This window comes from Eurosta solidaginis, chromosome 5, assembly GCF_040869045.1.
Source record: "Eurosta solidaginis isolate ZX-2024a chromosome 5, ASM4086904v1, whole genome shotgun sequence".
Classification (NCBI taxonomy): domain Eukaryota; kingdom Metazoa; phylum Arthropoda; class Insecta; order Diptera; family Tephritidae; genus Eurosta; species Eurosta solidaginis.
Window position 1 is genome coordinate 192920365 of NC_090323.1, and position 26943 is coordinate 192947307.

Genomic DNA, 26943 nt, shown 5'->3' on the forward strand with positions numbered 1-26943 from the left:
AAATTACTGAAAATTTCGAGCGTACAGTGCATTAAATACTTGATTTTAAAGGACAACAGAGACTTTTATATCGCAATTATGTCGTCTCACCCACTTCATGTCGTCCCACCCACTCGTTCCTTCACTATTTCAAATCATCATATTTATTAATTTCGTTATCCAATTGTTTTTTTTGCCATTTATGCACTCATTCCATCCCACATAACCAAAAACAAAAAACGCCCACCGTCAATGTTGTCCGTCCCGATGTAGTAGACTAGCTCACGCAAAAATGCCGACACGAAGCGTCAAAGTGTACGCAACAATTTAATAAACAAAAGAAGCAAAACAAAAAGTGAAAATAGCAAACAAAATGTGGCGAATGATAAAAGGCAGTTGCAGCAAGACAAAAAAGGAAACGGAAAATAAAATAATACAACAGCTGGAAATTTTAATGCCGGCAATAGGCCAACACATACACATACACACCTGCACGAATCATTTTGCTTTTGGACAAGGGTTTCGAAAATTCGGGTAATATAGAGGGGTGGGACAATGAGTCAGTTTTGTTATGGAGTGTTAAACTGCGGGCGTCTGTATAACTGTTTGTTTGACACATACACACTCACAAAAGATGAAAAACAAGATTTTTATAGCACTTTCTTAGAGCTTTTTAGAAGCTTTTGAGCCATATTTATAGCACATTTTTATTGAAAAGCTTTTAAGCTATAATTATAGCAATTTTTATTGGCGCAACTATATAGTTGGCTCATCTCATCAGCTGATTTTATTTTTAAACGGTTTTATTTACTTTGACTTGACAGGGCGGCCGTTGTGTACGAATTTTGTAGTTAAAATTTAAGTAACCTCCCGATAAGATATACGCTTGAAACTTGGAATATACTTCAGAACCTAATGACAATGCAATAATAAGATAAAACAAGTAAGGACGGGACTGAACAATAATCTGATCCCTTTCGTAATCTCCAAATAATCGGATGTATAAGATAAGAAATATATAGTGAACAGATGTACATACCTAAACGATTTTAAGATAAATATAAAACAAGTGTAACCGAACATTACATACTCAGTTGAGAGAGGAAGGAAAAATAACCATGTAGGAAAATGAACCGAGGGTCATCCTGGAATGTGTTTGTATGACATGTGTATCAAATGAAAGGTATTAAAGAGTATTTTATGAGGGAGTGGGCCATAGTTCTATAGGTGGTCGCCTTTTCGAGATGTCGGCATAAAGGTGGACCAGGGGTGACTCTAGAATGCGTTTGTACAATATGGGTATCAAGTTAAAGGTGTTAATGAGTATTTCAAAAGGGCGTGGGGTTTAGTTCTATAGGTGGACGCCTTTTCGAGATATCGCCATTAAGGTGGACCAGGGTGACTCTAGAAAGTGTTTGTACGATATGGGTATCAAATTAAAGGTATTAATGAGGGTTTTAAAAGGGAGTGGTGGTAGTTGTATAGGTGGTCGCCTTTTCGAGATATCGACATAAAGGTGGACCAGGGGTGACTCTAAAATGCGTTTGTACAATATGGGTATCAAACGAAAGGTGTTACTGAGCATTTTAAGAGGGAGTGGGCATTAGGTCTATAGGTGGACGCCTTTTCGAGATATCGCCATAAAGGTGGGCCAGGGGTGACTCTAGAATGTGCTTGTACGATATCGGTATCAAATGAAAGGTGTTAATGAGTATTTTAAAAGGGAATGGGCCTTAGTTCTATTGGTGAACGCCTTTTCGAGATATCGCCATAAAGGTGGACCAGGGGTGACTCTAGAATGTGTTTGTACAATATGGGCATCAAATGAAAGCTGTTAATGAGGGTTTTAAAAGGGAGTGGTGGTAGTTGTATAGGTGGTCGCCTTTTCGAGATATCGTCATAAAGGTGGACCAGGGTGACTCTAGAAAGTGTTTGTACGATATGGGTATCAAATTAAAGGTATTAATGAGGGTTTTAAAAGGGAGTGGTGGTAGTTGTATAGGTGGTCGCCTTTTCGAGATATCGACATAAAGGTGGACCAGGGGTGACTCTAAAATGCGTTTGTACAATATGGGTATCAAACGAAAGGTGTTACTGAGCATTTTAAGAGGGAGTGGGCATTAGGTCTATAGGTGGACGCCTTTTCGAGATATCGCCATAAAGGTGGGCCAGGGGTGACTCTAGAATGTGCTTGTACGATATCGGTATCAAATGAAAGGTGTTAATGAGTATTTTAAAAGGGAATGGGCCTTAGTTCTATTGGTGAACGCCTTTTCGAGATGTCGGCATAAAGGTGGACCAGGGGTGACTCTAGAATGCGTTTGTACAATATGGGTATCAAGTTAAAGGTGTTAATGAGTATTTCAAAAGGGCGTGGGGTTTAGTTCTATAGGTGGACGCCTTTTCGAGATATCGCCATTAAGGTGGACCAGGGTGACTCTAGAAAGTGTTTGTACGATATGGGTATCAAATTAAAGGTATTAATGAGGGTTTTAAAAGGGAGTGGTGGTAGTTGTATAGGTGGACGCCTTTTTGAGATATCGCCATTAAGGTGGACCAGGGGTGACTCTAGAATGTGTTTGTACGATATGGGTATCAAATTAAAGGTATTAATGAGGGTTTTAAAAGGGAATGGTGGTAGTTGTATAGGTGGTCGCCTTTTCGAGATATCGGCATAAAGGTGGACCAGGGGTGACTCCAGAATGCGTTTGTACAATATGGGTATCAAACGAAAGGTGTTAATGAGTATTTCAAAAGGGCGTGGGGCTTAGTTGTATAGGTGGACGCCTTTTCGAGATATCGCCATTAAGGTGGACCAGGGGTGACTCTAGAATGTGTTTGTACGATATGGGTATCAAATTAAAGGTATTAATAAGGGTTTTAAAAGGGAGTGGTGGTAGTTGTATAGGTGGTCGCCTTTTCGAGATATCGGCATAAAGGTGGACCAGGGGTGACTCTAGAATATGTTTGTACGATATGGGTATCAAATTAAAGGTGTTAATGAGTATTTTAAAATGGAGTGATCCATAGTTCTATAGGTGGACGCCTTTTCGAGATATCGCCATAAAGGTGGGCCAGAGGTGACTCTAGAATATGTTTGTACAATATGGGCATCAAATGAAAGGTGTTAATGAGTATTTTAAAAGGGAATGGGCTTTAGTTCTATATGTGAATGCCTTTTTGAGATATCGCCATTAAGGTGGACCAGGGGTGACTCTAGAATGCGTTTGTAAGATATGGGTATCAAATTAAAGGTATTAATGAGTATTTTAAAAGGGAATGGGCCTTAGTTCTATTGGTGAACGCCTTTTCGAGATATCGCCATAAAGGTAGGCCAGGGGTGGCTCTAGAATGCGTTTGTACGATATGGGTATCAGATGAAAGGTGGTAATGAGTATTTTAAAAGGGAGTGATCCTTAGTTCTATAGGTGGACGCCTTTTCGAGATATCGCCATAAAGGTGGGCCAGGGGTGACTCTAGAATGTGCTTGTACGATATCGGTATCAAATGAAAGGTGTTAATGAGTATTTTAAAAGGGAATGGGCCTTAGTTCTATTGGTGAACGCCTTTTCGAGATATCGCCATAAAGGTGGACCAGGGGTGACTCTAGAATGTGTTTGTACAATATGGGCATCAAATGAAAGCTGTTCATGAGTATTTTAAAAGGGAATGGACTTTAGTTCTATAGGTGAACGCCTTTTCGAGATATCGCCATAAAGGTGGACCAGGGGTGACTCTAGAATATGTTTGTACGATATGGGTATCAAATGAAAGGTGTTAATGAGTATTTTAAAATGGAGTGATCCATTGTTCTATAGGTGGACGCCTTTTCGAGATATCGCCATTAAGGTGGACCAGGGGTGACTCCAGAATGCGTTTGTACAATATGGGTATCAAACTAAAGGTGTTAATGAGGGTTTTAAAAGGGAGTGGTGGTAGTTGTATAGGTGGTCGCCTTTTCGAGATATCGTCATAAAGGTGGACCAGGGGTGACTCCAGAATGCGTTTGTACAATATGGGTATCAAACTAAAGGTGTTAATGAGTATTTTAAAAGGACGTGGGTCTTAGTTCTATAGGTGGACGCCTTTTGGAGATATCGCCATAAAGGTGGACCAGGGGTGACTCTAGAATATGTTTGTACGATATGGGTATCAAATTAAAGGTATTAATGAGGGTTTTAAAAGGGAGTGGTGGTAGTTGTATAGGTGGTCGCCTTTTGGAGATATCGGCATAAAGGTGGACCAGGGGTGACTCTAGAATGCGTTTGTACAATATGGGTATCAAACGAAAGGTGTTAATGAGTATTTTAAAAGGGCGTGGGGCTTAGTTCTATAGGTGGACGCCTTTTCGAGATATCGCCATAAAGGTGGACCAGGGTGACTCTAGAATGTATTCGTACGATATGGGTATCAAATTAAAGGTATTAATGAGGGTTTTAAAAGGGAGTGGTGGTAGTTGTATATGTGAAGGCGTTTTCCAGATGTCGACCAAAATGTGGACCAGGGTGACCCAGAACTTCATCTGTTGGGTACCGCTAATTTATTTATATATGTAATACCACGAACAGTATTCCTGCCAATATTTCAAGGGTTTTTTATTTCGCCCTGCAGAACTTTTTCATTTTCTCCTACTTAATATGGTAGGTGTCACAACCAATTTAGAAAGTTTTTTCTAAAGTTATATTGTGCATCAATAAACCAATCCAATCACCATGTTTCATCCCTTGTTTCGTATTTGGTATAGAATTATGGCATTTTTTTCGTTTTTGGTAATTTTCGATATCGAAAATGGGCGTGGTCATAGTCGGATTTCGGCCATTTTTTATACCAATACAAAATGAGTTTAGATAAGTACGTGAACTGAGTTTAGTAAAGTTATATCGATTTTTGCTCAAGTTATCGTGTTAACGGCCGAGCGGAAGGACAGACGGTCGACTGCGTATAAAAACTGGGCGTGGCCTCAACCGATTTAGCCCTTTTTCACAGAAATAAGTTATTGTCCCAGAATCTAAGCCCCTACCAAATTTCCCAAGGATTGGTAAATTTTTGTTCCACTTATGGCATTAAAAGTATCCTAGACAAATTCAATGAAAAAGGGCGGAGCCACGCCTATTTTGAAATTTTCTTTTACTTTTGCATTTTGTTGCACCATATCATTCCTGGAGTTGAATGTTGACATAATTTACTTATATACTGTAAAGATATTAAATTTTTTGTTAAAATTTGACTTAAAAAAAAATTTTTTTTAAAAGTGGGCGTGGTCGTTCTCCGATTTTGCTAATTTTTATTAAGCATACATATAGTAACAAGGGTAACGTTCCTGCTAAATTTCATAATGATATCTTCAACGACTGCGAAATAACAGCTTGCCAAAAGTTTTAAATTACCTTCTTTTAAAAGTGGGTGGTGCCACGCTCGTTGTCCAGAATTTTACTAATTTTCTATTCTGCGTCATCAGTTCAACTCACCTACCAAGTTTCATCGCTTTATCCGTCTTTTTTAATGAATTATCGCACTTTTTCGGTTTTTCGAAATTTTCGATATCGAAAAAATGGGCGTGGTTATAGTCCGATATTGTTCATTTTAAATAGTGATCTGAGATGAGTGCCCAGGAACCTACATACCAAATTTCATCAAGATACCTTAAAATTTAGTCAAGTTATCGTGTTAACTGACAGACGGACGGACGGACGGATATGATATATCTATCTCGACTCTTTTATACCTGTACAACCAACCGTTATCCACTCAAAGTTAATATACTCTGTCAGCTCTGCTCAACTGAGTATAAAAATGGCAAAAAACCCCATTATCTGAACGATCGGTTGTATGGGAGATATATGTTATAGTAGGTAGCGACCGATGAGCAGAGCAAAGCTCACTTCTTAGAACTCAAACTTCGATGTTGATATTACCATAGGTTAAACGGCCTGCTAGCGATGTGTCGCCACACAAACCAACGCAACAGCGTTGTGTCGGGCCCGGCCCGATTCACAAAATTCTTCAGCCAGCATCTGTTATCCTTCGCGGAATCAACTTCGAAACTTAACTTTCCTTGTGACCGAAAATATGGATCGTGAGTTAGCTCAGTAGTGGAAAAGCATCCAATAAAGTGTTAAATAATGTATTCCCCATGATGGTATCATATCCTTTAATCCCTCAGGTATAGAATTAATGCTCTTCAACACTAGGATGGAAATCTCAAACTTTGACTATAGTGCTCTAAGCAATCAAGGTTTTAGTATCTCTAGTCCGAAATTGCTGGAATTTCTTCCAATACTTAAAACTAGGTAGTGGTTAAACACATCACTGCCTACAGATAGTGCTGTGGGTGGGGTAGCCCCATCTTCGATCTCCCACATCCGCAGCGATGATAAAGAGTTTGGTTAGGCATTGTGGTATGGAGAGAAACAAATTGAGCCGAGGGCACTTTGATAAGGATGAGATTGGAAAACAGTAGTAGTATTAAATTGGATATGAAAACCCTTCCTTCAGATCCTTCCAGGACTCCAGCACTTTAAGGCCCACAATTATTTAAACTCTCCGAAATAGATACTCCTCGAAGGTTTAGGAGTGTTCGGAATGTGGACCGGCCTTTGGTGGATATGAATTCGGTACGGTTTGGCGGCGAAAGAGGCTCTAAGACTAAGACAGTCTAACATTACGAAATCAAACAAATACGGGCACGCGACGATATTCGATGGCATGGCAATAAGGCGACCAAACGGATATATGCCGCAGGGAGAAGATCCTGAAGAACAGCACGATCTCAGACACCAACGTCACGTTCGTTGTCGACACGCATGAAGCCTTAAAGGGATTAGAATCTAACTTGATAAATTCAGTTCCGTAATAGACATAAGCGAGGCGGACAGCTTGAAACGACCACCGCTGGGTTATCTCCTGAGGAAAATCGAGGAATAAAATATTAGGGCAGCGAACTTGCTGTGGACCAACTGATATAATTGCAACGTCTCACAGGATTTATGGCCGTTTGGATAGTAAAAGAAGTATCTTCCTTCTCAAGCAAAGCAAATCTGCATTGTCCTATTGCACTGATGCTCCGACGGTGGCCCATCCCAATAAGCTCTCTCAACAGAAGCTGTTAGGACGAAGAGGAGTAATTTCACCACTTTCTCTTCCGATGATCAGAATTGCAGACAATATGACTCAGATTCTGATCGGACGAGTTTTCGATAGTCTAGCAGAGGCTGGAAAGCTGAATCTTTCGCTCCTTCTTTATTTCAACAGAGAAAGAAAGTAGTTCGTTGAGGACTACTACGAAGTAATCTTGGTTGGACGAATGTGCCGCCACCCGGTACTTACTGGGGCACAAAAATGTCTCCGAGTGGAAGTGCTAGAAGTTCACAGTACTTTTTAATATTTGTAACTCTTTTACAATATTGTTCTGTTACTACTATACGAGTAGTCGTATCTTAGAGGTAATTAAAGTCGGAGGGTATTCACCGCACCATGAAAGAGTTAGCTTTCGTGTGTCGACCAAAAGGATTTTATACTTCTCTTTATAGAGCAGGCACTTCCCCATTCTTTAAAAAGAAATCTGAAAGATTGGGAACCAAGTTGATTTTTTATTTTTTTTTTTCAAATTACAAGGTAATTGATTAATTTTCGAACATTCTTTCGGCACCACCAGACATTCGGATTTTGTAAATTAGTTAATCAAGGTCGCGAATGTCATAAACATTCAAAGTCAGCGACACTTAAAACTAAAACAAAACTCAATCCGCCCTGTCAGCGCATAACTGTAATGAACATTCCTATTCACACAGAACGACGAACTAAAATCACAGCTAATCCAATACGCCTGAGTAGGTAATCTAATCCATTTTGACTAAGCGAAAAAATCACTGCCAATCCAAGTATATGACTTCGTATAAAAGCCATCATTGCAGATCTGCGTGGTTCTGTCAACAACGGCCAGTGAAAGAAAGTGTACACTTGGAACCGCAGAACACAAAAAGTTCGACTAACAGCAAAAGACGCGCGGCTTCACTTTAAAAAAGTGTCGGCGAGGAAAGTGATGGTTTGAACGTGGATGAAGAGAATTAAAGGACATTGTAACTATAATGGATTTGGATATGGATTATTCATATAGTTTGCCAAATCCGTTTGGGAATATTTCGACGGTGTCCACTTTGCGTGCGGAAGCCAGGTGATGTGTAAATAAATTAAGTAGTGGTCTTTTTTGGTTTATATGTATACCCTGCTGTGCTGGTGCGAAGCGAGTTATATAACTTGAATGAAATAACATAGCGGGTACAACTATCTATCTCGCTGTCCGTTCATACATCCGCCATGCTGTTCATTCTGCTCTCTTCTAAGAACGCGGCGTTAAGTCCTTGTTTTAAAACCGCCATTTATTGGTAATGTGTAGCTGGTATTATGGGATAGGACTAAACACTTTGGGGTATGATATGAGGGGAAATCCGATCCTCTCCTATGGAGTGCTGGTATGGTGGAACGTACTAGACACTGATCGTTATAAAGCTATAAACCGTGCAATTAATGGCCCTGATTGGAATAAGGGGGTCCTTGGAACCACACCAACTTTGACTATTAACGAAATGTTAAATATGTATCCGGTGGCAATTTTTGGGAAAGCCACCGCGACTCGACTGTAATTAGGCTTCTAGACGTGGGAAATAGCCTCATGGACAATAGGCACTCTAGCATTCTTGCTACTTTCGACGTCATGCCTAGCAAGACAAGTTATTGACAACTCATTTGTCCTTGATAGATCAACTGGCTGGGAAGAGTAGGGGGGTCAAGAACTCAGAATCATCCAGAAACTTAAAGTTTCCGACCGTTTCAAGCGTGAGTCAACGTTATCCAGGATACATTGGACGGGATGCTATCCAGTGCGCCATCTATTATGGGTTTTAACATCTACTCGGACAGTCCGGTGGATATCAAGGCCGATCATGGTCACATCGTTATACGTTTCGATAAAGATTATCTGGGTGCTAGGTCATAGTGATATTCCGGCAATTGGCATGCGAATCTCATCGTCCGAGAAGTTTCGTACGAACAGGCACCTGGGGGGTCACTCGAAATCCTGTAAACATGGGAACTGAAATCACCTCTCGACAGGTGTCGAGATCCGTCTGGCTGTAAATGCAAAACGCTGAGCGGAACAACTTGGGTTCACTAAGACTCGCCTCGATAATAATTTGAATGTTGATGGGTGCACTTCCCAATGCGAATCCATGCGGTGAAGCTCAGTATTCGGGACAACCCCAGCTGTGTTAGTAGCATTGCGAGGTGGAGTCTTCTAGTCACTTCATGCTTTACTGCCCAGCAAAAATATGGAGTATATATCTCAAAATGGGTGCATCCTCGGGGATAATTTCACCATTATCGTAATGATTAGAAACCAGATGAAGGCATACATATATTCCGGAGTCCGAACAGTCATATCATTTTCTGAAGTTAAAAATGGCTGCTGGACCTCGACTTAAGTCCTTTTTTCCAAGGATTCGGGTTAAAAACGACTTACTAAAAACCACTACCTTCTGATACTATCCCGATTGCCTCGGTGACGATTATTTTGACTCCTCGAACCTTTATATCAGTGGACTTTAGTCGACTCTTACTATCTTGTCTTAACGCCGTAATATTCTAAGCCCCTTAAGACGGAAAGTGTTGCATTCTGCTTCGTCCTCATCTGTAACGTCCCACACTTCGGATCTTTCACGTTTTCCATTATCTTTAAATATTATTGGAAGTAGGTACACGGATCCTGAGAGCATTTGGGTATGGTAGTAGTTCACCCCTCAGAGCTTCTATATCTCCACGCTTAAGGACCTGTTATTAATACCGCTGTCCATCTTCCTCGTCGTTGATTTCCCAGAAGGTCTTTCTGCTTTCAAAAACAGTTTCCATTTTTTTTTGTCATTCTTTAATTCATCTTAATAACTAAGCGCTCTTGAATTTATAGAATGGCTTCAGATGTCCGATTGATAGGTTGGAATGTACCGCCGGAGGAGCTACGCCATATACCCGATCATTGGCTCAAGTATCCAGAACCGCCAGCATCTTTACACTACTTAATGGGAACATTATACATTTTCTTTACAACAATGTCGATGTTTGGTAATGGTCTCGTCATTTGGGTCTTTTCTGCGTAAGTATTGCAATTAGCTTTACATTACGTATAAGGTGTGTCAATTCGGCTTCCAGAGACGTGCGATGTAAAGTTGGAGAGCTTTCCAAGGTGATATTTTTTTCACTATATCCGTGAGTTGTTACACTCAACGAAATTCTATTCGATTGAGACATTTTAGATAAGATGGCGGCAGAAAAATTTGGCTTATTGTAAGCCTAGGTAAAATGGAACTGATTATTTGCCAAGGTGTTGTCAACACACTTCGCCTCATTACTGGTGCATCCATGTACATATCGTCGGCCCGAGGACTCAAGATTTCCTTCGAGCAATTCAAAGTCATACTGTCTACCAACCTGCATTTTCCAAGCTGAAGCTAGGAGCCGATAGAGTTACGAAATCCTACGAACGGAAGTCGGCAGCACCCATCTTCAGCCCGTAAAATCTAAGCTAATTAGGAAGCAGAAGTTGATACCAGGAGTTTTCAAATGAATGCTTACTGTTTTCCTTTGCCATTGTACAGCTTTACCATACATTAGACACAAAACTTTCGACAGTTTGCTCTGTAAGGCCCTAAGGAAACTGGTAAATGCTCCGTAAATCACATCAGGAGCCTCGTTGGTCTAACCAAATGTGCTATTAAACAGGAGATATGGGTATGATAATACTCACATCTTCCCAGCGCACATAACCGCGATTGGCACTAAATTCCACAGCAGCAACAAAATTTTCAAAACACTTGCCCGCAATATATGGGAGAAAGGAGCTTTTAGAAGTGTCACGAGATGTCTCCATGTGACTTTAGAGCGCCATCCCTTTTGAGGGAGGCGCAAAACCTCCGAATTAAAATAAGCTTAAGGTAGTTTTCAGAGGCCTATTACTTTAAAGACAGACGCTTGTTACAGCAAAATCACATTTCAAACCCCTAGGCAGACACCGCCTCAAGCAAACCGATGATTTCTGGCTATACATAAGTTTGATTCTTCATCGTATTCACAGGAAATCAACAACTTTCAGCGGGAGTCTGTCGATTCTTGTCCATTTAAGGTCGAAATAGGAGCCCAATCACCACTTTTAGGGGAGAAGAAACGTAGCTTGACTAGGGATACCCGCGCTACTTTGACACAACTTCATTCTAAATGCTGTAATGGGTTCATCTGACCTATCCAGTTAATAAACCGACAGATCCTATATATTTTATCTAAACACGGTACAAGGAAAGTAAGAATTAGCACATAGAGTCACCTTCTTGAGACTTATTAAGATAGCTTAACTTTACATGAGTTGCGTGAGGTTTAATCAAATTTCCAGCTCAGCTCAACCCAACTTTGCGGTGACGTAATCGTCACACCCACGAACTACGGACACTTCAACACTTTTACCAGATTTGACTTTAACTCAGGTCAAACTAATGCATGTGAGCCGGTAATTGCCTCATTACGAGCTTCAACTTCTTCTCCATCGAAGGAGGAATAATGTGAGGAACTCAAATGGGAAACTGAATTGCTAAACTTGCTCAAAGCTATGTGGGAGGGAATCAAGTGGACAAACAATTTAGCTTAGCCGACCGCTCCTGGGCTTTGAGAGTGGGACTCGCCGCGAATAAGCTAGCGATACATAAGTTGCCTCCCACCGGGCTAAAGGACTTGGAATATTCCATTGGTAGACATTTCTGTTTTAAGAGGCGACTAAAATCCACAGACCAGGCTCGAAGGGTGGTCAAAAAAAAAGTTCCCGAGGCAGTGGGGATAGCACCGAAAGTTTCTAGTAGCGGAGCATACCGGATCAGTTCAGCAAAGGACTGCCCATATGTGTAACACTACTTAAGCCTTTGAGAAGTGTTTTTGGGGTTAAGTAAAAAAAACAAAGACATGTATGGGATGCTAACGAGTGACATACCGATTAGAGAAATGAATACTTAATCGAATATCCAGTTCTCAATTAAGTTTAATTATCTCGTTACCGGGCTATAGCAACATTAGGCAGGTACTGCATTTTGCAAGGTATCATGACCTTTCTGTGCAAAGGAAGGTGTCGAGCATAGCAAATTGGGTTGACTGAGACCCATTTATCTCTGTCATTTAGTGCTGAACACTATTGCACCAGTTAGATAGAGGATGACGAGGTGAAGGCATCAAGTCTTTACTTACTTAGCCGGACTACACGAAAAGGCTTTTTGTTTCGACCTCCTTGTATCTGTGAAGAACTTATCGTAGACGGCGGTCAGTTTTATTCTGAACAAATCGTTATAGCTCTGTAAGTTATGTTGATGCCACCGTCTCAGAGATCTGCTCCTGTTCCACCTCTTAGTGATTTCTTATGAAACTCTATCTAATCTCGTATCCCATTTAATATTTCTGTAGTGCCAAATCTTTACGTACACCATCCAATATACTCGTCGTCAATTTGGCCATTTGTGATTTCTTTATGATGATGAAAACGCCCGTCTTCATCTACAATAGTTTTCATCGTGGTTTTGCTTTGGGTAATTTCGGTTGTCAAGTTTATGGTATACTCGGCGCTTATACAGGAATTGGTGCGTCTACAACGAATGCATTCATCGCCTATGATCGTTATAATGTCATCACAAAACCAATGGAAGGCAAAATGACGCATGGCAAAGCGATTATGATGATTTTATTTACGTATCTTTATGCAACACCATTCGTAATTGGTTGTGTGACGGAGAATTGGGGCAGATTTGTGCCAGGTAAGTGAAAAGTGATAAATAATATTCGAAATTTACTGTTGTTGTACATAGTTCTAATCAGGGTTAGCTAAATTACACAAAACAATAAACACTTTTTTAAATTTTCCTACCACTTTCCTATGCAACTGAGTTTGGGTAAAGAAGAATTCGTTGCGTTCAAAATAGAATTTATTTTAAAAGAGATGGGGAGAGAGAGAGATAAGTAGATGTGAATATATCGAGGGTGTGTTAAATGTAAAAAAGTTCCAGTAATGTTTGGACAAAACTATTTGGTTAAACTTAAGTAATGGGTGCTTCTTTTTTTTTGAGGTGATAAAGTTTGTCTTAGGCTTTTTGCAAGCCCATTTAGTCCGGGTTTTTCAGTGCGATTTTAAACTCCAGTTAAAGTTGACTAGAGTTTAACCCTGCCACTTCGGCAGCTTAAGCTGAGATGAGCAGCGAATTTTGATGTTATTGAACAAAGTGGCAAGGTTAAACTCTAGTCAACTTTAACTAGAGTTTAAACTCGCACTGAAAAGCCCAGCCTTAGCGATATAAGACAGCCATGGTGCGCTTCACAACAAGGTATAGGGTAACTGGAATGCTTGTGAAAATCTTTTGCATTTAAAGAAAATAAAAATGCAATGCATTTGGTTGGTATGGCAACTCCTAAATGACTCCAGACAGCTCTAATACAAGGTCTTGGTACGCCAGCTCGTGAATTCACCACTAAAAACATAGAAAAACAACTAAGTACTTGAAACGCTGTTCTTAGTAGAATATCATTCAAATGTAGTTAAATACAAGTAAGGAAGGCTAAGTTCGGGTGTAACCGAATATTACATACTTAGCTGAGAGCTTTGGAGACAAAATAAGGGAAAATCACCATGTAGGAAAGTGAACCTAGGGTAACCCTGGAATGTGTTTGTATGACATGGGTATGAAATGGAAGGTATTAAAGAGTATTTTAAAAGGGAGCGGGCCATAGTTCTATAAGTGGACGCTATTTCGGGATATCGCCATAAAGGTGGAACAGGGGTGACTCTAGAACATCATCTGTCGGACACCGCTAATTTATTTCTATACGTAATACCACGAACAGATTTCTGCCAAGATTCTAAAAGCTTTTGATTTCGCCCTGCAGAACTTTTTCATTTTCTTCTACTTAATATGGTAGATGTCGCACCCATTTTACAAAGTTTTCTCTAACGTTATATTTTGCGTCAATAAACCAATCTAATTACCATGTTTCATCCCTTTTTTCGTATTTGGTATAGATTTATGGCATTTTTTGCATTTTTCGTAATTTTCCATATCGAAAAGGTGGGCTTGGTCATAGTCGGATATCGGCCATTTTTTATACCAAGATAAAGTGGGTTCAGATAAGTACGTGAACTAAGCTTGGTAAAGATATATCGATTTTTGCTCAAGTTATCGTGTTAACGTCCGCGTGGAAGGACAGACGGTCGACTGTGTATAAAAACTAGGCGTGGCTTCAACCGATTTCGCCCATTTTCACAGAAAACAGTTATCGTCTTAGAATCTATGCCCCTGCCAAATTTCACAAGGCTTGGTAAATTTTTATTCGACTTATGGCATTAAAAGTATTCTAGACTAATTAAATGAAAAAGGGCGGAGCCACGCCCATTTTGAAATTTTCTTTTATTTTGTATTTTGTTGCACCACATCATTACTGGAGTTGAATGTTGACATAATTTACTTATATACCGTAAAGATATTCAATTTTTTGTTAAAATTTATTATTTTAAAAAGTGGGCGGAATTTTTTTTTTTCTTCATCCGATTTTGCAAATTTTTATTTAGCATATATATAGTAATAGTAGTAACGTTCCTGCCAAATTTTATCATGTTATCTTCAACGACTGCCAAATTACAGCTTGCAAAACTTTTAAATTACCTTCTTTTAAAAGTGGGCGGTGCCACGCCCATTGTCCAAAATTTTACTAATTTTCTATTCTGCGTCATGAGTTCAACCTACCTACCTAGTTTCATCGCTTTAGCCGTCTTTGGGAATGAATTGTCGCATTATTTCGGTTTCTCGAAATTTTCGATATTGAAAATGTGGGCGTGGTTATAGTCCGATATCGTTCATTTTAAATAGCGATCTGAGATGAGTGCCCAGGAACCTACATACCAAATTTCATCAAGATATCTCAAAATTTACTCAAGTTATCGTTTAACGGACAGGCGGACGGACGGACATGGTTCAATCAAATTTTTTTCGATACTGATGATTTTGATATATGGAAGTCTATATCTATCTCGATTCCTTTATACCTGTACAACCAACCGTTATCCAATCAAAGTTAATATACTCTGTGTGCAAAGCACGCTGAGTATAAAAATACCAAAGACTTATAGCAAACTTTGTTAAGGTTGGACCTTTATGAAAAGTGGGTATGGTCTTTAACCGATTTTGGTTATCTTCACTCAGTCTATATAAAATGGCAAGGGTAGTGCCTCTGCCAAATTTCAATGTAATATCTTTAACGGCTTTTGATTTACGGCCTGTTAAACTTCCATACGTCTTTGCGTTATAAAACCAATCCACCTACCAAATTTCATTAGCGGTTTTCGTTTTTGAATTATCTAATTTTTTCCATTTTTCAAAATTTTCAATATCGAAAAAGTGGGCATGGTTATCCGATTTCGCTCATTTTCAATACCAATCTATTCTGATCCGTGTTAGCAGACGGACAGACCGACGGACGAACATAGCTATTAAAATTTTTTTTCGATACTGATGATTTGTTATATGGAAGTCTGCATCTATCTCGATTCCTTTATACCTGTACAACCAACCGTCATTCAATCAAAGTTCAAAGTTATAATAATAATACCCTGTGTCCAAGTACATCTGGGTATAATACGTAAGAAATTCCAAGTTCGGATGGAACCGGACATTACATTACAGCTTGCAATTTTGTGTGGTAATAGTAGTGTTTTCTCGGTACTACTTGCTACTTGATACCTGTACACATTTAAAAGGATCGATTAAAGTAATTGATAACAAAAAACTAGCGAGGGAAAGCACTCGATACCTACTCGTATCGTACTCATTAAAAAAACTTGGTGAAACTTTTAAAAATAAAATCCGTGACTTTCATATCATAAAAACAGTTGATTATCGTGAAATTTTTAATTACGTTCAAAACAAGGCGTGAGTACCAAGTACTCGTGCTGTTCGAGGTGTAAACATACAGTGTGCATCTAAAAAAACTTAAATTTTTAAATAAATTAAAGCTCGCTCAGGAGTTAAAATTACCTACGACAGATGTAACTTAATCAGAAATAAATATGTAGTTCCGGGCTTTGTGAAACGATCTTCGTCGATAACAACCAACACCGAACAGATATTGTTGTGTTATCTTCTTATTATCGATAGCGAGTTCTTATCGGTGGGTGTCATCGATTTTATATTGAACTTTTTCGGTATTGTTGCAAAACAAGCGATGAATCATGAGTAACAAATAGATACATTTTCGAAAAAAATCAACAAATTTTCCATTCCGTACCCATGAATTTTGATAGGTAATTGACAACTTTTCGATAGCATATCGATAACAAGTCGATAACTTTTTGATAAAATGTCAATAACTGTTCGATAATTCATGGATAACGTCTCGACTACAAACACTCCGACAGCAAATCGATAAATTTTCGATAACAAAGCGATAACTCGTCAAATAACACACCGATAGCTCGTCGATAAGAAATTGATAAAAGGTCCATAACCCGTCGATAACACTTCGGTAACAAATGGATAGCGCGGCTCCCGGCTTTGGTTTTGACTTCTTTCCTTTCCTCCTCCTACTTTTCTTTATATACTCAGCTGAGCAGAGCTCACAGAGCATATTAACTTTGTTCGCATAACGGTAATCCGTAACGGCATAAACTAATCGAGATAGATATAAACTTCTATGTATCAAAATGATCTTGGTGAAAAAAGAAATTCATTTAGCCATGTCCGTCCGTCTGTAAACACGATAACTTAGTAAATTTTGAGGTATCTTGATGAAATTTGATCTGTAGGTTCCTGGGCGCTCATCTCAGATCGCTATTTAAAATGAACGAAATCGGACTACAACCACGCCCACTTTTTCGATATCGAAAATTTCGAAAAACCGAAAAAGTGCGATAATTCATTACCAAAGACGGGTAAAGCGATTAAACTTGGTAGGTGCGTTGAGCTTATGACGCACAACAGAAATTAGTAAATTTTTGGACAATGGACGTGGCACCGCCCACTTTTAACAGAAGGTAATTTAAAAGTTTTGCAAGCTGTAATTTCGCAGTCGTTGAAGATATCATGATGAAATTTGGCAGGCACATTGCTTCTATTACTATATGTGCGCTAAATAAAAATTAGCAAAATCGAATGACGAACACGCCCACTTTTAAACATTTTTTTTTAAGTCAAATTTTAACAAAAAATTTTAAATCTTTACAGTATATAAGTAAATTATGCCAACACTCAACTCCAGTAATGATATGGTGCAACCAAATACAAAAATAAAACAAAATTTCAAAATGGGCGTGGCTCCGCCCTTTTTCATTTAATTCGTCTAAAATACTTTTAATGCCATAAGTCGAACTAAAATTAACCAACCTTGTGAAATTTGGTAGGGCATAGCTTCTATGACGATAACTGTTTTCTGTGAAAATGGGCGAAATCGGTTACTAAACTCAGTTCACGTACTTATCTAAACTCACTTTGTATTGGTATAAAAAAATGGCCGAAATCCGACTATGACCACGCCCACTTTTTCGATTTCGAAAATTACGAAAAATGAAAAAAATGCCATAATTCTATACCAAATATGAAAAAAGAGATGAAACATGGTAATTGGATTGGTTTATTGACGCAAAATATAACTTTAGAAAAAACTTTGTAAAATGGGTGTGACACATACCGTATCAAGTAGAAGAAAATGAAAAAGTTCTGCAGGGCGAAATCAAAAGCCCTTGGATTCATGGCAGGAATACTGTTCGTGGTATCTATCTATAAATCTTATAAAATAAAGTCGCTAAATGCGATGTATGCACATAACTTCGCACAGAATGCTCCGATTTTAAAACGGTTTTTTGCATTTGAAAGCTTAGCTACGTGAGATGGTACAGTTAATATAATTTGAAGGTATATATTATAGGGGTGTGGCAAATTGCCAAAATGTAGTAAAAAATCATAAAATTTTTGTTTACACAGCTATAACTCATAAACGGATGGATGGAATTGAAAAATTCTACTTTTCAGTAAAACTTTGAAATATTTACCTTCGATCTGCATCAAAAAAAATACTTGATTCCTTTCATATATCAGCCAAATTGTTTAAACAAAAGTAACATTTTTATCAAAAAATGCGTATGTGTGTTTGTTCGCTGTGAACTGTCCGCGCTAATTGCTTTTGAGTGAGGCTTGATGCGACACATACATACGTACATATATAGCATTCGCTGCGTTGTTTAACTTGGGGCGTTGGTTTATAGGTTTGTATGGATGTACATATGTATGTATTTTCATATCATATCAGCTTGACATAGGTATGTATGTACATACATACATATTTATGCAACATAAATGGTTAATTGTTAATGCAACATAAATGGTTAAGAATGCATACATCTATTGAAAAATAATCTTTCGTTAAAAATATTAAACATTTCCTTAAAATTCTTCAAAAAAGTTTTATTTTTTGGTATTTTTGCATATATCACTATCACTACATATTATAAAACAAAGTCGCTTTTGCTGTCCCATTTCCCTTTGAATGCTTAAACCTTTACAACTACACAACGGATTTTGATGCGCTTTTTTTTTAATAGATAAAGAGTGATTGAAGAGGAAGTAACGGATGAACATATTTGGCTGAAAATTGGTGGAGGGGTAGCTTAGAACCAGGAGACAGACATAGGCTAATTTTAATCCCGTTCTGGATAGGGTCTAGAGATCAAAACGTGGACCTGGGTAATCCTGGGATATGTTTGTATCGAATGTAAGCTGTTTATGAGTACTTTGATACGGGGTATTTGTCGTACCCGCGGGTAACTAGGGTCTCGAGATATAAGCGAAAACGTGGACAAGGGTACCCCTAGAATGTGTTTATAGAATATGGATAACGAATGAAAGCTGTTGATGAGTGCTTTAGTACAGAGTAATTTTTATACCGCTGGGTGACTAGGGTCTCAAGATATGGCCAAAAAAATGGACCCGGATACCCCTAGAATGTGTGTGTAATATGGATATCAAATGAAAGTTGTTGCTGAGAGCTTTAAAGTAATTTTCATTGTGATATTCGATTTAGTTGCATTAACCTGGCAAAACTGATAAATGTGCATGCGAAGCCGAAATAAAGACATGAATTACTAATACCTACATAACTATTTACATACGTCCTATTCGATTTGCCTGGCAATAAGGGATGAAGAAGAATGGGAAAAACTTTAGAGAAGAGAAAAGAGGAAAGGAGAAGGATACTGAGAAAAAGATAGAGTGAGACGAAAATAGAGAGAGATGAAGCGAAAACACGGAGGGAGGAGTGAATAAAAGGACGGGGCAGAGTTAGACGGAAAAAGCTTATTAAAATGTATGGAGATAGACCAAATTTAGGGCAGAACAACGTCTGACGGGTCTGCTAGTTACATATATAAATAAATTAGCGATACCCGACAGATGATGTTCGGGGTCACCCTGATCCACATTTCGATCAATATCTCGAAAACGCCTTCACATATACAACTAAGGGCCACTACCTTTTAAAACCCTTATCAATACCTTTAATTTCGTACAAACACATTATAAAGTCACCCCTGGTCCACCTTTATGGAGTTATCTCGAAAAGTCGGCCACCTATAGAACTAAGGCCCACTGCCTTTTAAATAATCATTAACACCTTTCATTTGATACCCATATCGTACAAACGCATTCTAGAGTCACCCCTGTTCCACCTTTATGGCGATATCTCGAAAAGGCGTACTCCCTAAGGCCCACTCCCTTTTAAAATACTCTTTAATACCTTCCATTTGAAACCAATGTCATACAAACACATTCCAGGGTTACCCTAGGTTCATTTTGCTAAATGGTTATTTTCCCTTATTTTGTCTCCAAAGCTCTCAACTGAATATGTAATGTCCGGTTACACCCGAACTTAGCCTTCCTTACTTGTTTGCTTTGCTTTCCTTTTCCCTCCCTTTCCTTTTCTTTCCATCCCATTCCTTATTTCTCTTTCCTTTCTTGCCTCGCTAAATAATGTAACGAATTTGCTGCAAATCCTCTTATTTGCAATCCTCTGCTAAGTTCGAATCACTAAACTGTTGAATAAATAACTCCAATTTGTAATAATGCAAAATGGCCTTTATTAAAGTACTTCACAATAACAAACTGTGCAACGAATAGCTTGCTTAATAACCACACTGATTGATAGCTCAATGAAACTCTACTATTCAAAATAACACTGCTGTTGCTCGCTAGATATCGTCTTAATCAAACTGCTTGACAACTCAAATCAAACTGAATTACTTCTTACTCGCCTGCCCCGCTTTTATAGTTTACGCTGCATATTTCTAGGCGCTTCCATTTCCAGAACTTACCAACTATATTCGTGTGTGTATAGTTCTCATATAGTTCCTACTTGTTTACAATTCTACTTTTTAGCGCTTCTCAGATGTACATATGTGAGTTTGTAGTTTACAGTCTCCCGCACACACATAAGCGTATAAGTAAATTCATCTGTGTGTGACATCTCATCTCTCGCTGCCTTGTATGTAAATGTTGCTCGTCGGAATGTGTACATATGTGTAGACGCAATTATTGATTCGTTTATGTAGATACATAATGATTGAATTATTGATGTGCATTCACGTCACTGCTTAGATCGGCTTAGAGCTGGCAGCACTCCTTAGTTTTGCTAATATTCGTAACAATAATATAAAAAATGGATCAAAACGCAGAAGATATTATTTATTTCCGTTTGATTTTCCCCTTTCGTTGCATTGCTCTGAACTATGTAGCACGACTTCAAAATACCTCCATTGGTGCCCCCCCCCCCCCCCTAGCGGAACTGTTCGTGATTAGTATTTCAATCCTTTTGGCATTTAAAATTCGAGCATGTAGCTTTCAAGGAAGTTGAACAAAAATCGATAAAATTTCCAAATCTCATACAAATTTTATAATTGTTTCGACACGTGCGCCGCCTAGTAGAATTTTTTCTCATTTTGTTGCATTGCCTCGGTACTCTAAACATAAACATTGTATGAGGTTTGTAGCTCAATGATCGCAAGATTCCTCCGTTTGTTATGATACTTCTAAGCTTGTCGCCTCGTTCGCCCGATATGGGATTTTCTCAACTAGATATGCGCGTCTTTAAGTTTCTAGACCAATATATTACATATCTCAAAAATTCTGTCCGAACCGAAGAGTTTTTATATGTGTTTAATTGTCATAGGCCACTGAACCACAGTCTATAGATGAACGGAAAGTTACTTAATAAACGATCCCAAGATTCCATATTTCGTATGAATTTTTTTGAATTGTAACGACCTCGCGCCACCAAGGGGAATTTTTTAATTGAAATGTTTCAAGTTTACTTCTAGCAGAATTTCTTATCCTGAGTATTGCATTTTAACATACAGCTCTAAGCTATGTTCAAAATTTCAAACCTTGGTCAACCACGATCCCTCCGCCAAGATGACTATTGAAATTAGCGAACAAACATGAAACGGACATAATACATAAGAACAAGTTCGGGTGTAACCGAAAATTACATACTCAGCTGAGAGCTTTGTTGACAAAATAAGGGAAAATCACCATTTAGGAAAATGAACCTAGGGTAACCCTGGAATGTGTTTGTATGACATTGGTTTCAAATGGAAGGTATTACAGAGTATTTTAAACGGGGTGGGCCATAGTCCTATACGTGGACGCCATTTCGGGATATCGCCATAAACGTGGTCCAAGGGTGACTCTAGAATGTGTTTGTACGATATGGGTATCAAATTCGAGGTATTGATGAGGGTTTTAAAAGGGAGTGGCCCCTAGTCGTATATGTGAAGGCGTTTTCGAGATATCCACCAAAATGTGGACCAGGGTGACCCAGAACATCATCTGTCGGGTACCGCCAATTTATTTATATATACAACTAGCAGACCCGTCAGACGTTGTTCTGCCCTAAGTTTGATCTATCTCCATACATTTTAATAAGCTTTTTCCGTCTAACTCTGCCCCCGCCCCCCCCCTCTCTTTTTCTTAATCCTTTTATTCACTCCTCCCTCCGTCTTTTCGCTTCATCTCTCTCTATTTTCGTCTCACTCTATCTCTTTCTCAGTATCCTTCTCCTTCCCTCTTTTCTCTTCTCTAAAGTTTTTCCCATTTTTCTTCATCCCTTATTGCCAGGCAAATCGAATAGGACGTATGTAAATAGTTATGTAGGTATTAGTAATTCATGTCTTTATTTCGGCTTCGCATGCACATTTATCAGTTTTGCCAGGTTAATGCAACTAAATCGAATATCACAATGAAAATTACTTTAAAGCTCTCAGCAACAACTTTCATTTGATATCCATATTACACGCACATTCTAGGGGTATCCGGGTCCATTTTTTGCCCATATTTTGAGACCCTAGTCACCCAGCGGTATAAAAATTACTCTGTACTAAAGCACTCATCAACAGCTTTCATTCGTTATCCATATTCTATAAACACATTCTAGGGGTACCCTTGTCCACGTTTTCGCTTATATCTCGAGACCCTAGTTACCCGCGGGTACGGCAAATACCCCGTGTCAAAGTACTCATAAACAGCTTACATTCGATACAAACATATCCCAGGATTACCCAGGTCCACGTTTTGATCTCAAGACCCTATCCAGAACGGGATTAAAATTAGCCTATGTCTGTCTCCTGGTTCTAAGCTACCCCTCCACCAATTTTCAGCCAAATATGTTCATCCGTTACTTCCTCTTCAATCACTCTTTATCTATTAAAAAAAAAGCGCATCAAAATCCGTTGTGTAGTTGTAAAGGTTTAAGCATTCAAAGGGAAATGGGACAGCAAAAGCGACTTTGTTTTATAATATTGTAACGAATTTGCTTACAAATCCTCTTATTTGAAATCCTCTGCTAAGTTCGAATCACTAAACTGTTGAATAAATAACTCCAATTTGTAATAATGCAAAATGGCCTTTATTAAAGTACTTCACAATAACAAACTGTGCAACGAATAGCTTGCTTAATAACCACACTGATTGATAGCTCAATGAAACTCTACTATTCAAAATAACACTGCTATTGCTCGCTAGATATCGTCTTAATCAAACTGCTTGACAACTCAAATCAAACTGAATTACATTTTACTCGCTTGTGCCGCTTTTATAGTTTACGCTGCATACATCTAGGCTCTTCTATTTCCAGAACTTACCAACTATTTCGAGTGTTTATAGTTCTCATATAGTTTCTACTTGTTTACAATTTTCTACTTTTCAGCGTCTCTCAGATGTATGTGAGTTTGTAGTTTACAGTCTCTCGCACACACATGGGCGTATAAGTAAATGCATCTGTGTGTGACATCTCTCGGCTGCCTTATATATGTGTATACATGATTTGATTATTGACGTGAACATCGCTTAAGGCTCCATTACCGATACTTAGCATAGACTTGACTTGGCTTGCGAACTGTCACTTACAGTTCTGTTAAATGAACATTGCATGTTACTGATTACTCAAAACTTAACTTGACTTAGAAGTCTGTTGAATTTTGATTTTCTATGTAAGTTCTAAGTGACGTTTACATTTTGAGATGCCATTTGTTTGTTTCCATTTCATTTTGACATTTTGTCATACAAATTGACATTTATTTGAAAATAAATTTCAACGCTGATTATGATGCCAGATTTTATGCGCCAAGTGGAGTATAATCGTGGCTAAGTTGGCAAGTTTACGCCAAGCCAAGTCAAGTCTATGCTAAGTATCAGTAATGGAGGCTTTAGCATCGCCTTAGTGATGGTATAGCTTAGGGATGCTAATATCCGTTCATATATCCGATAGTGATATATGCAAAAATACCAAAAAATAAAACCTTTTTGAAGAATTTTAAGGAAATGTTTAATATTTTTAACGAAAGATTATTTTTCAATAGATGTATGCATTCTTAACCATTTATGTTGCATTAACAATAAACCATTTATGTTGCATAAATATGTATGTATGTACATACCTATGTCAAGCTGATATGATATGAAAATACATACATATGTACATCCATACAAACCTATAAACCAACGTCCCAAGTTAAACAACGCAGCGAATGCTATATACGTACGTATGTATGTGTCGCATCAAGCCTCACTCAAAAGCAATTAGCGCGGACAGTTCACAGCGAACAAACACACATACGCATTTTTTGATAAAAATGTTACTTTTGTTTAAACAATTTGGCTGATATAAGAAAGGAATCAAGTATTTTTTTTGATGCAGATCGAAGGTAAATATTTCAAAGTTTTACTGAAAAGTAGAGTTTTTCAAATCCATCCATCCGTTTATGAGTTATAGCTGTGTAAACAAAAATTTTATTATTTTTTACTACATTTTGGCAATTTGCCACACCCCTATAATATATACCTTCAAATTATATTAACTGTACCATCTCACGTAGCTAAGCTTTCAAATGCAAAAAACCGTTTTAAAATCGGAGCATTCTGTGCGAAGTTATGTGCATACATCGCATTTAGCGACTTTATTTTATAAGATTTATAGATAGATACCACGAACAGTATTCCTGCCATGAATCCAAGGGCTTTTGATTTCGCCCTGCAGAACTTTTACAATTTCCTCCAATTAATATGGTAGGTGTCACACCGATTTTACAAAGTTTTTTCTAAAGTTATTTATACTTTGCGTCAAAAAACCAAACCAATCACCATCTTTCATCCTTTTTTTCGTATTTTGTATGGAATTATGGCTTTTTTTCATTTTTCGAAATTTTCGATATCGAAAAAGTGGGCTTGGTCATAGTCGGATTTCGCCCATTTTTAATACCAAGATAAAGTGAGTTCAGATAAGTACGTAAACAAAGTTTAGTAAAGATATATCGATTTTTGTTCAAGTTGTCGTGTTAACGGCCGAGCGGAAGGGCAGACGGTCGACTGTGTATAAAAACTGGGCGTAGCAGAAAACAGTTATCATTATAGAAGCAATGCCCCTACCAAATTTCACATGGACTGGTAAATTTTTGTTCGACTTATGGCATTAAAAGTATTCTAGACAAATTGAATGACAAAAGGCGGAGCCACGCCCATTTTGAAATTTTCTTTTATTTTTGTATTTTGTTGCACCACATCATTGCTGGAGTTGAATTTTGACATAATTTACTTATATACTGTAAAGATATTAAATTTTTTGTTAAAATTTGACTTAAAAATTTTTTTTTTTTAAAAGTGGGCGTGTTCGTCATCCGATTTTGCTAATTTTTATTTAGCACACATATAGTAACAGGAGTAACGTTCCTGCGACTGCGAAATTATGGCTTGCAAAACTTTTAAATTACCTTCTTTTAAAAGTGGGCGGTGCCACGCCCATTTTACAAAATTTTACTAGTTTTCTATTCTGCGTCATAAGGTCAACCCACCTACCAAGTGTTATCGCTTTATCCATCTTTGGTAATGAATTATCGCACTTTTTCCGTTTTTCGAAATTTTCGATATCGAAAAAGTGGGCGTGGTTATAGTCCGATTTCGTTCATTTTATCGGAGATGAGTGCACAGGAACCTACATAACAAATTTCATCAAGATACCTCAAAATTTACTCAAGTTATCGTGTTCACGGACAGACAGACGGACGGACGGACGGACATGCCTAAATGAATTTCTTTTTTTGCCCAGATCATTTTGATATATAGAAGTCTATATCCATCTCGATTAGTTTATGCCGTTACGGGGTACAGTTATGCGAACAAAGTTAATATACTCTGTGAGCTCTGCTCAGCTGAGTATAGAAAAGGAATTAAAAATACGGAAGGCCTTACTTGAAATAAATAATGGGTATAAATTATTATTATATACTGTACCCAGATACCCAAGAAAGTGCATGTACGAAGTAATCGGCTATAACAAATAGTCGGTACTTAAGCAAGGCACTTAGATATAGGAGGCATAAAATATGCAGCATATGCAGTTGTTAGGCTGAGGAAACTGACCACATGGTCTCACTGCACCCATACTGAAATTCTTGACAGATTCTGCATACCAGAATGGACAGATTTCTGCAAACCACATACCAACTATAACAAGGGATACGAAATATTAATCCCTGAGAAGGCACAGTGGGTGAATGACCCAGATTGGCCCACTGACAGCATTTAGATCTACACAGATGGATCTAAACTGGATAACAGGGTCGGAGGGGTGTCTATTCGGAACGATTGGACAATTAAAGATCGTTTCGCCTTCCGGATCACTGGGCCTTTTCAGGCTTGCGGCCATACAAGACGCTGTGGACTGCCTTAGGCAGAGGGCAGTTTCTCAGAAGCACATTTATATTTTCTCAGACAGTCAAGCAGCACTGAAAGCCCTTGACTCTGTCACAACTAATTTTGAAACTGTAGTAGGCTGACGCAGATCACTTAACGTGATGGCTGAACAGTTTACTCTGCATCTGGTATTGGTTCCGGGACATAAGGGCATACCAGGTAATGAGATGGCGGATGAGCTTGCAAGAAAGGGTACCTCCCTTCCACTTTCGCCGTCCTGGAATAGGTTGGGCATGCCGCTCTCCACCTGCAAACTCAAGGAAAAGGAGGCTCTACTGATGGAAGCCGGAGCCAGGTGGAAGCATCATGACAGATGCCAGACGGCAAAACTCACATGGCCGGAATGGAATGAGAAGAGATCACGAGAGCTTCTCACCCTTCGGTAAGAGGGATCTTTCCTTAGTTGTAAGTCTTCTCACTGGTCACGTTTGTATTGGACCGCATGCGGAAAGGATTAGCGCTCCATTTAATGATTATTGTAGAAGCTGCGGCAACGAAGAAGAACCAGAAACTGTTAGGCATCTACTCTGCGAATGTCCAGCGCTCGGTAGAAGGCACGTTTTATGGGCAAGTTATTTCTCGCAGATCTGACTGATATAGCTGATATCAATACACG

General features: G+C 38.5%; 1 protein-coding gene across 1 annotated transcript in view; it reads left to right on the forward strand.

The window, feature by feature from the left end:
- The first annotated feature begins 7917 nt into the window (after positions 1 to 7917).
- Positions 7918 to 26943, forward strand: part of Rh4 (Rhodopsin 4) — a 105994-nt gene continuing 86968 nt past the window's right edge. The window contains exons 1-3 of the mRNA XM_067787101.1: positions 7918 to 8152; positions 9938 to 10123; positions 12466 to 12812. Of these exons, the coding sequence (XP_067643202.1) occupies positions 8067 to 8152; positions 9938 to 10123; positions 12466 to 12812 (619 nt within the window). The 5' untranslated portion in view covers positions 7918 to 8066. The remainder of the gene's footprint in view (positions 8153 to 9937; positions 10124 to 12465; positions 12813 to 26943) is intronic.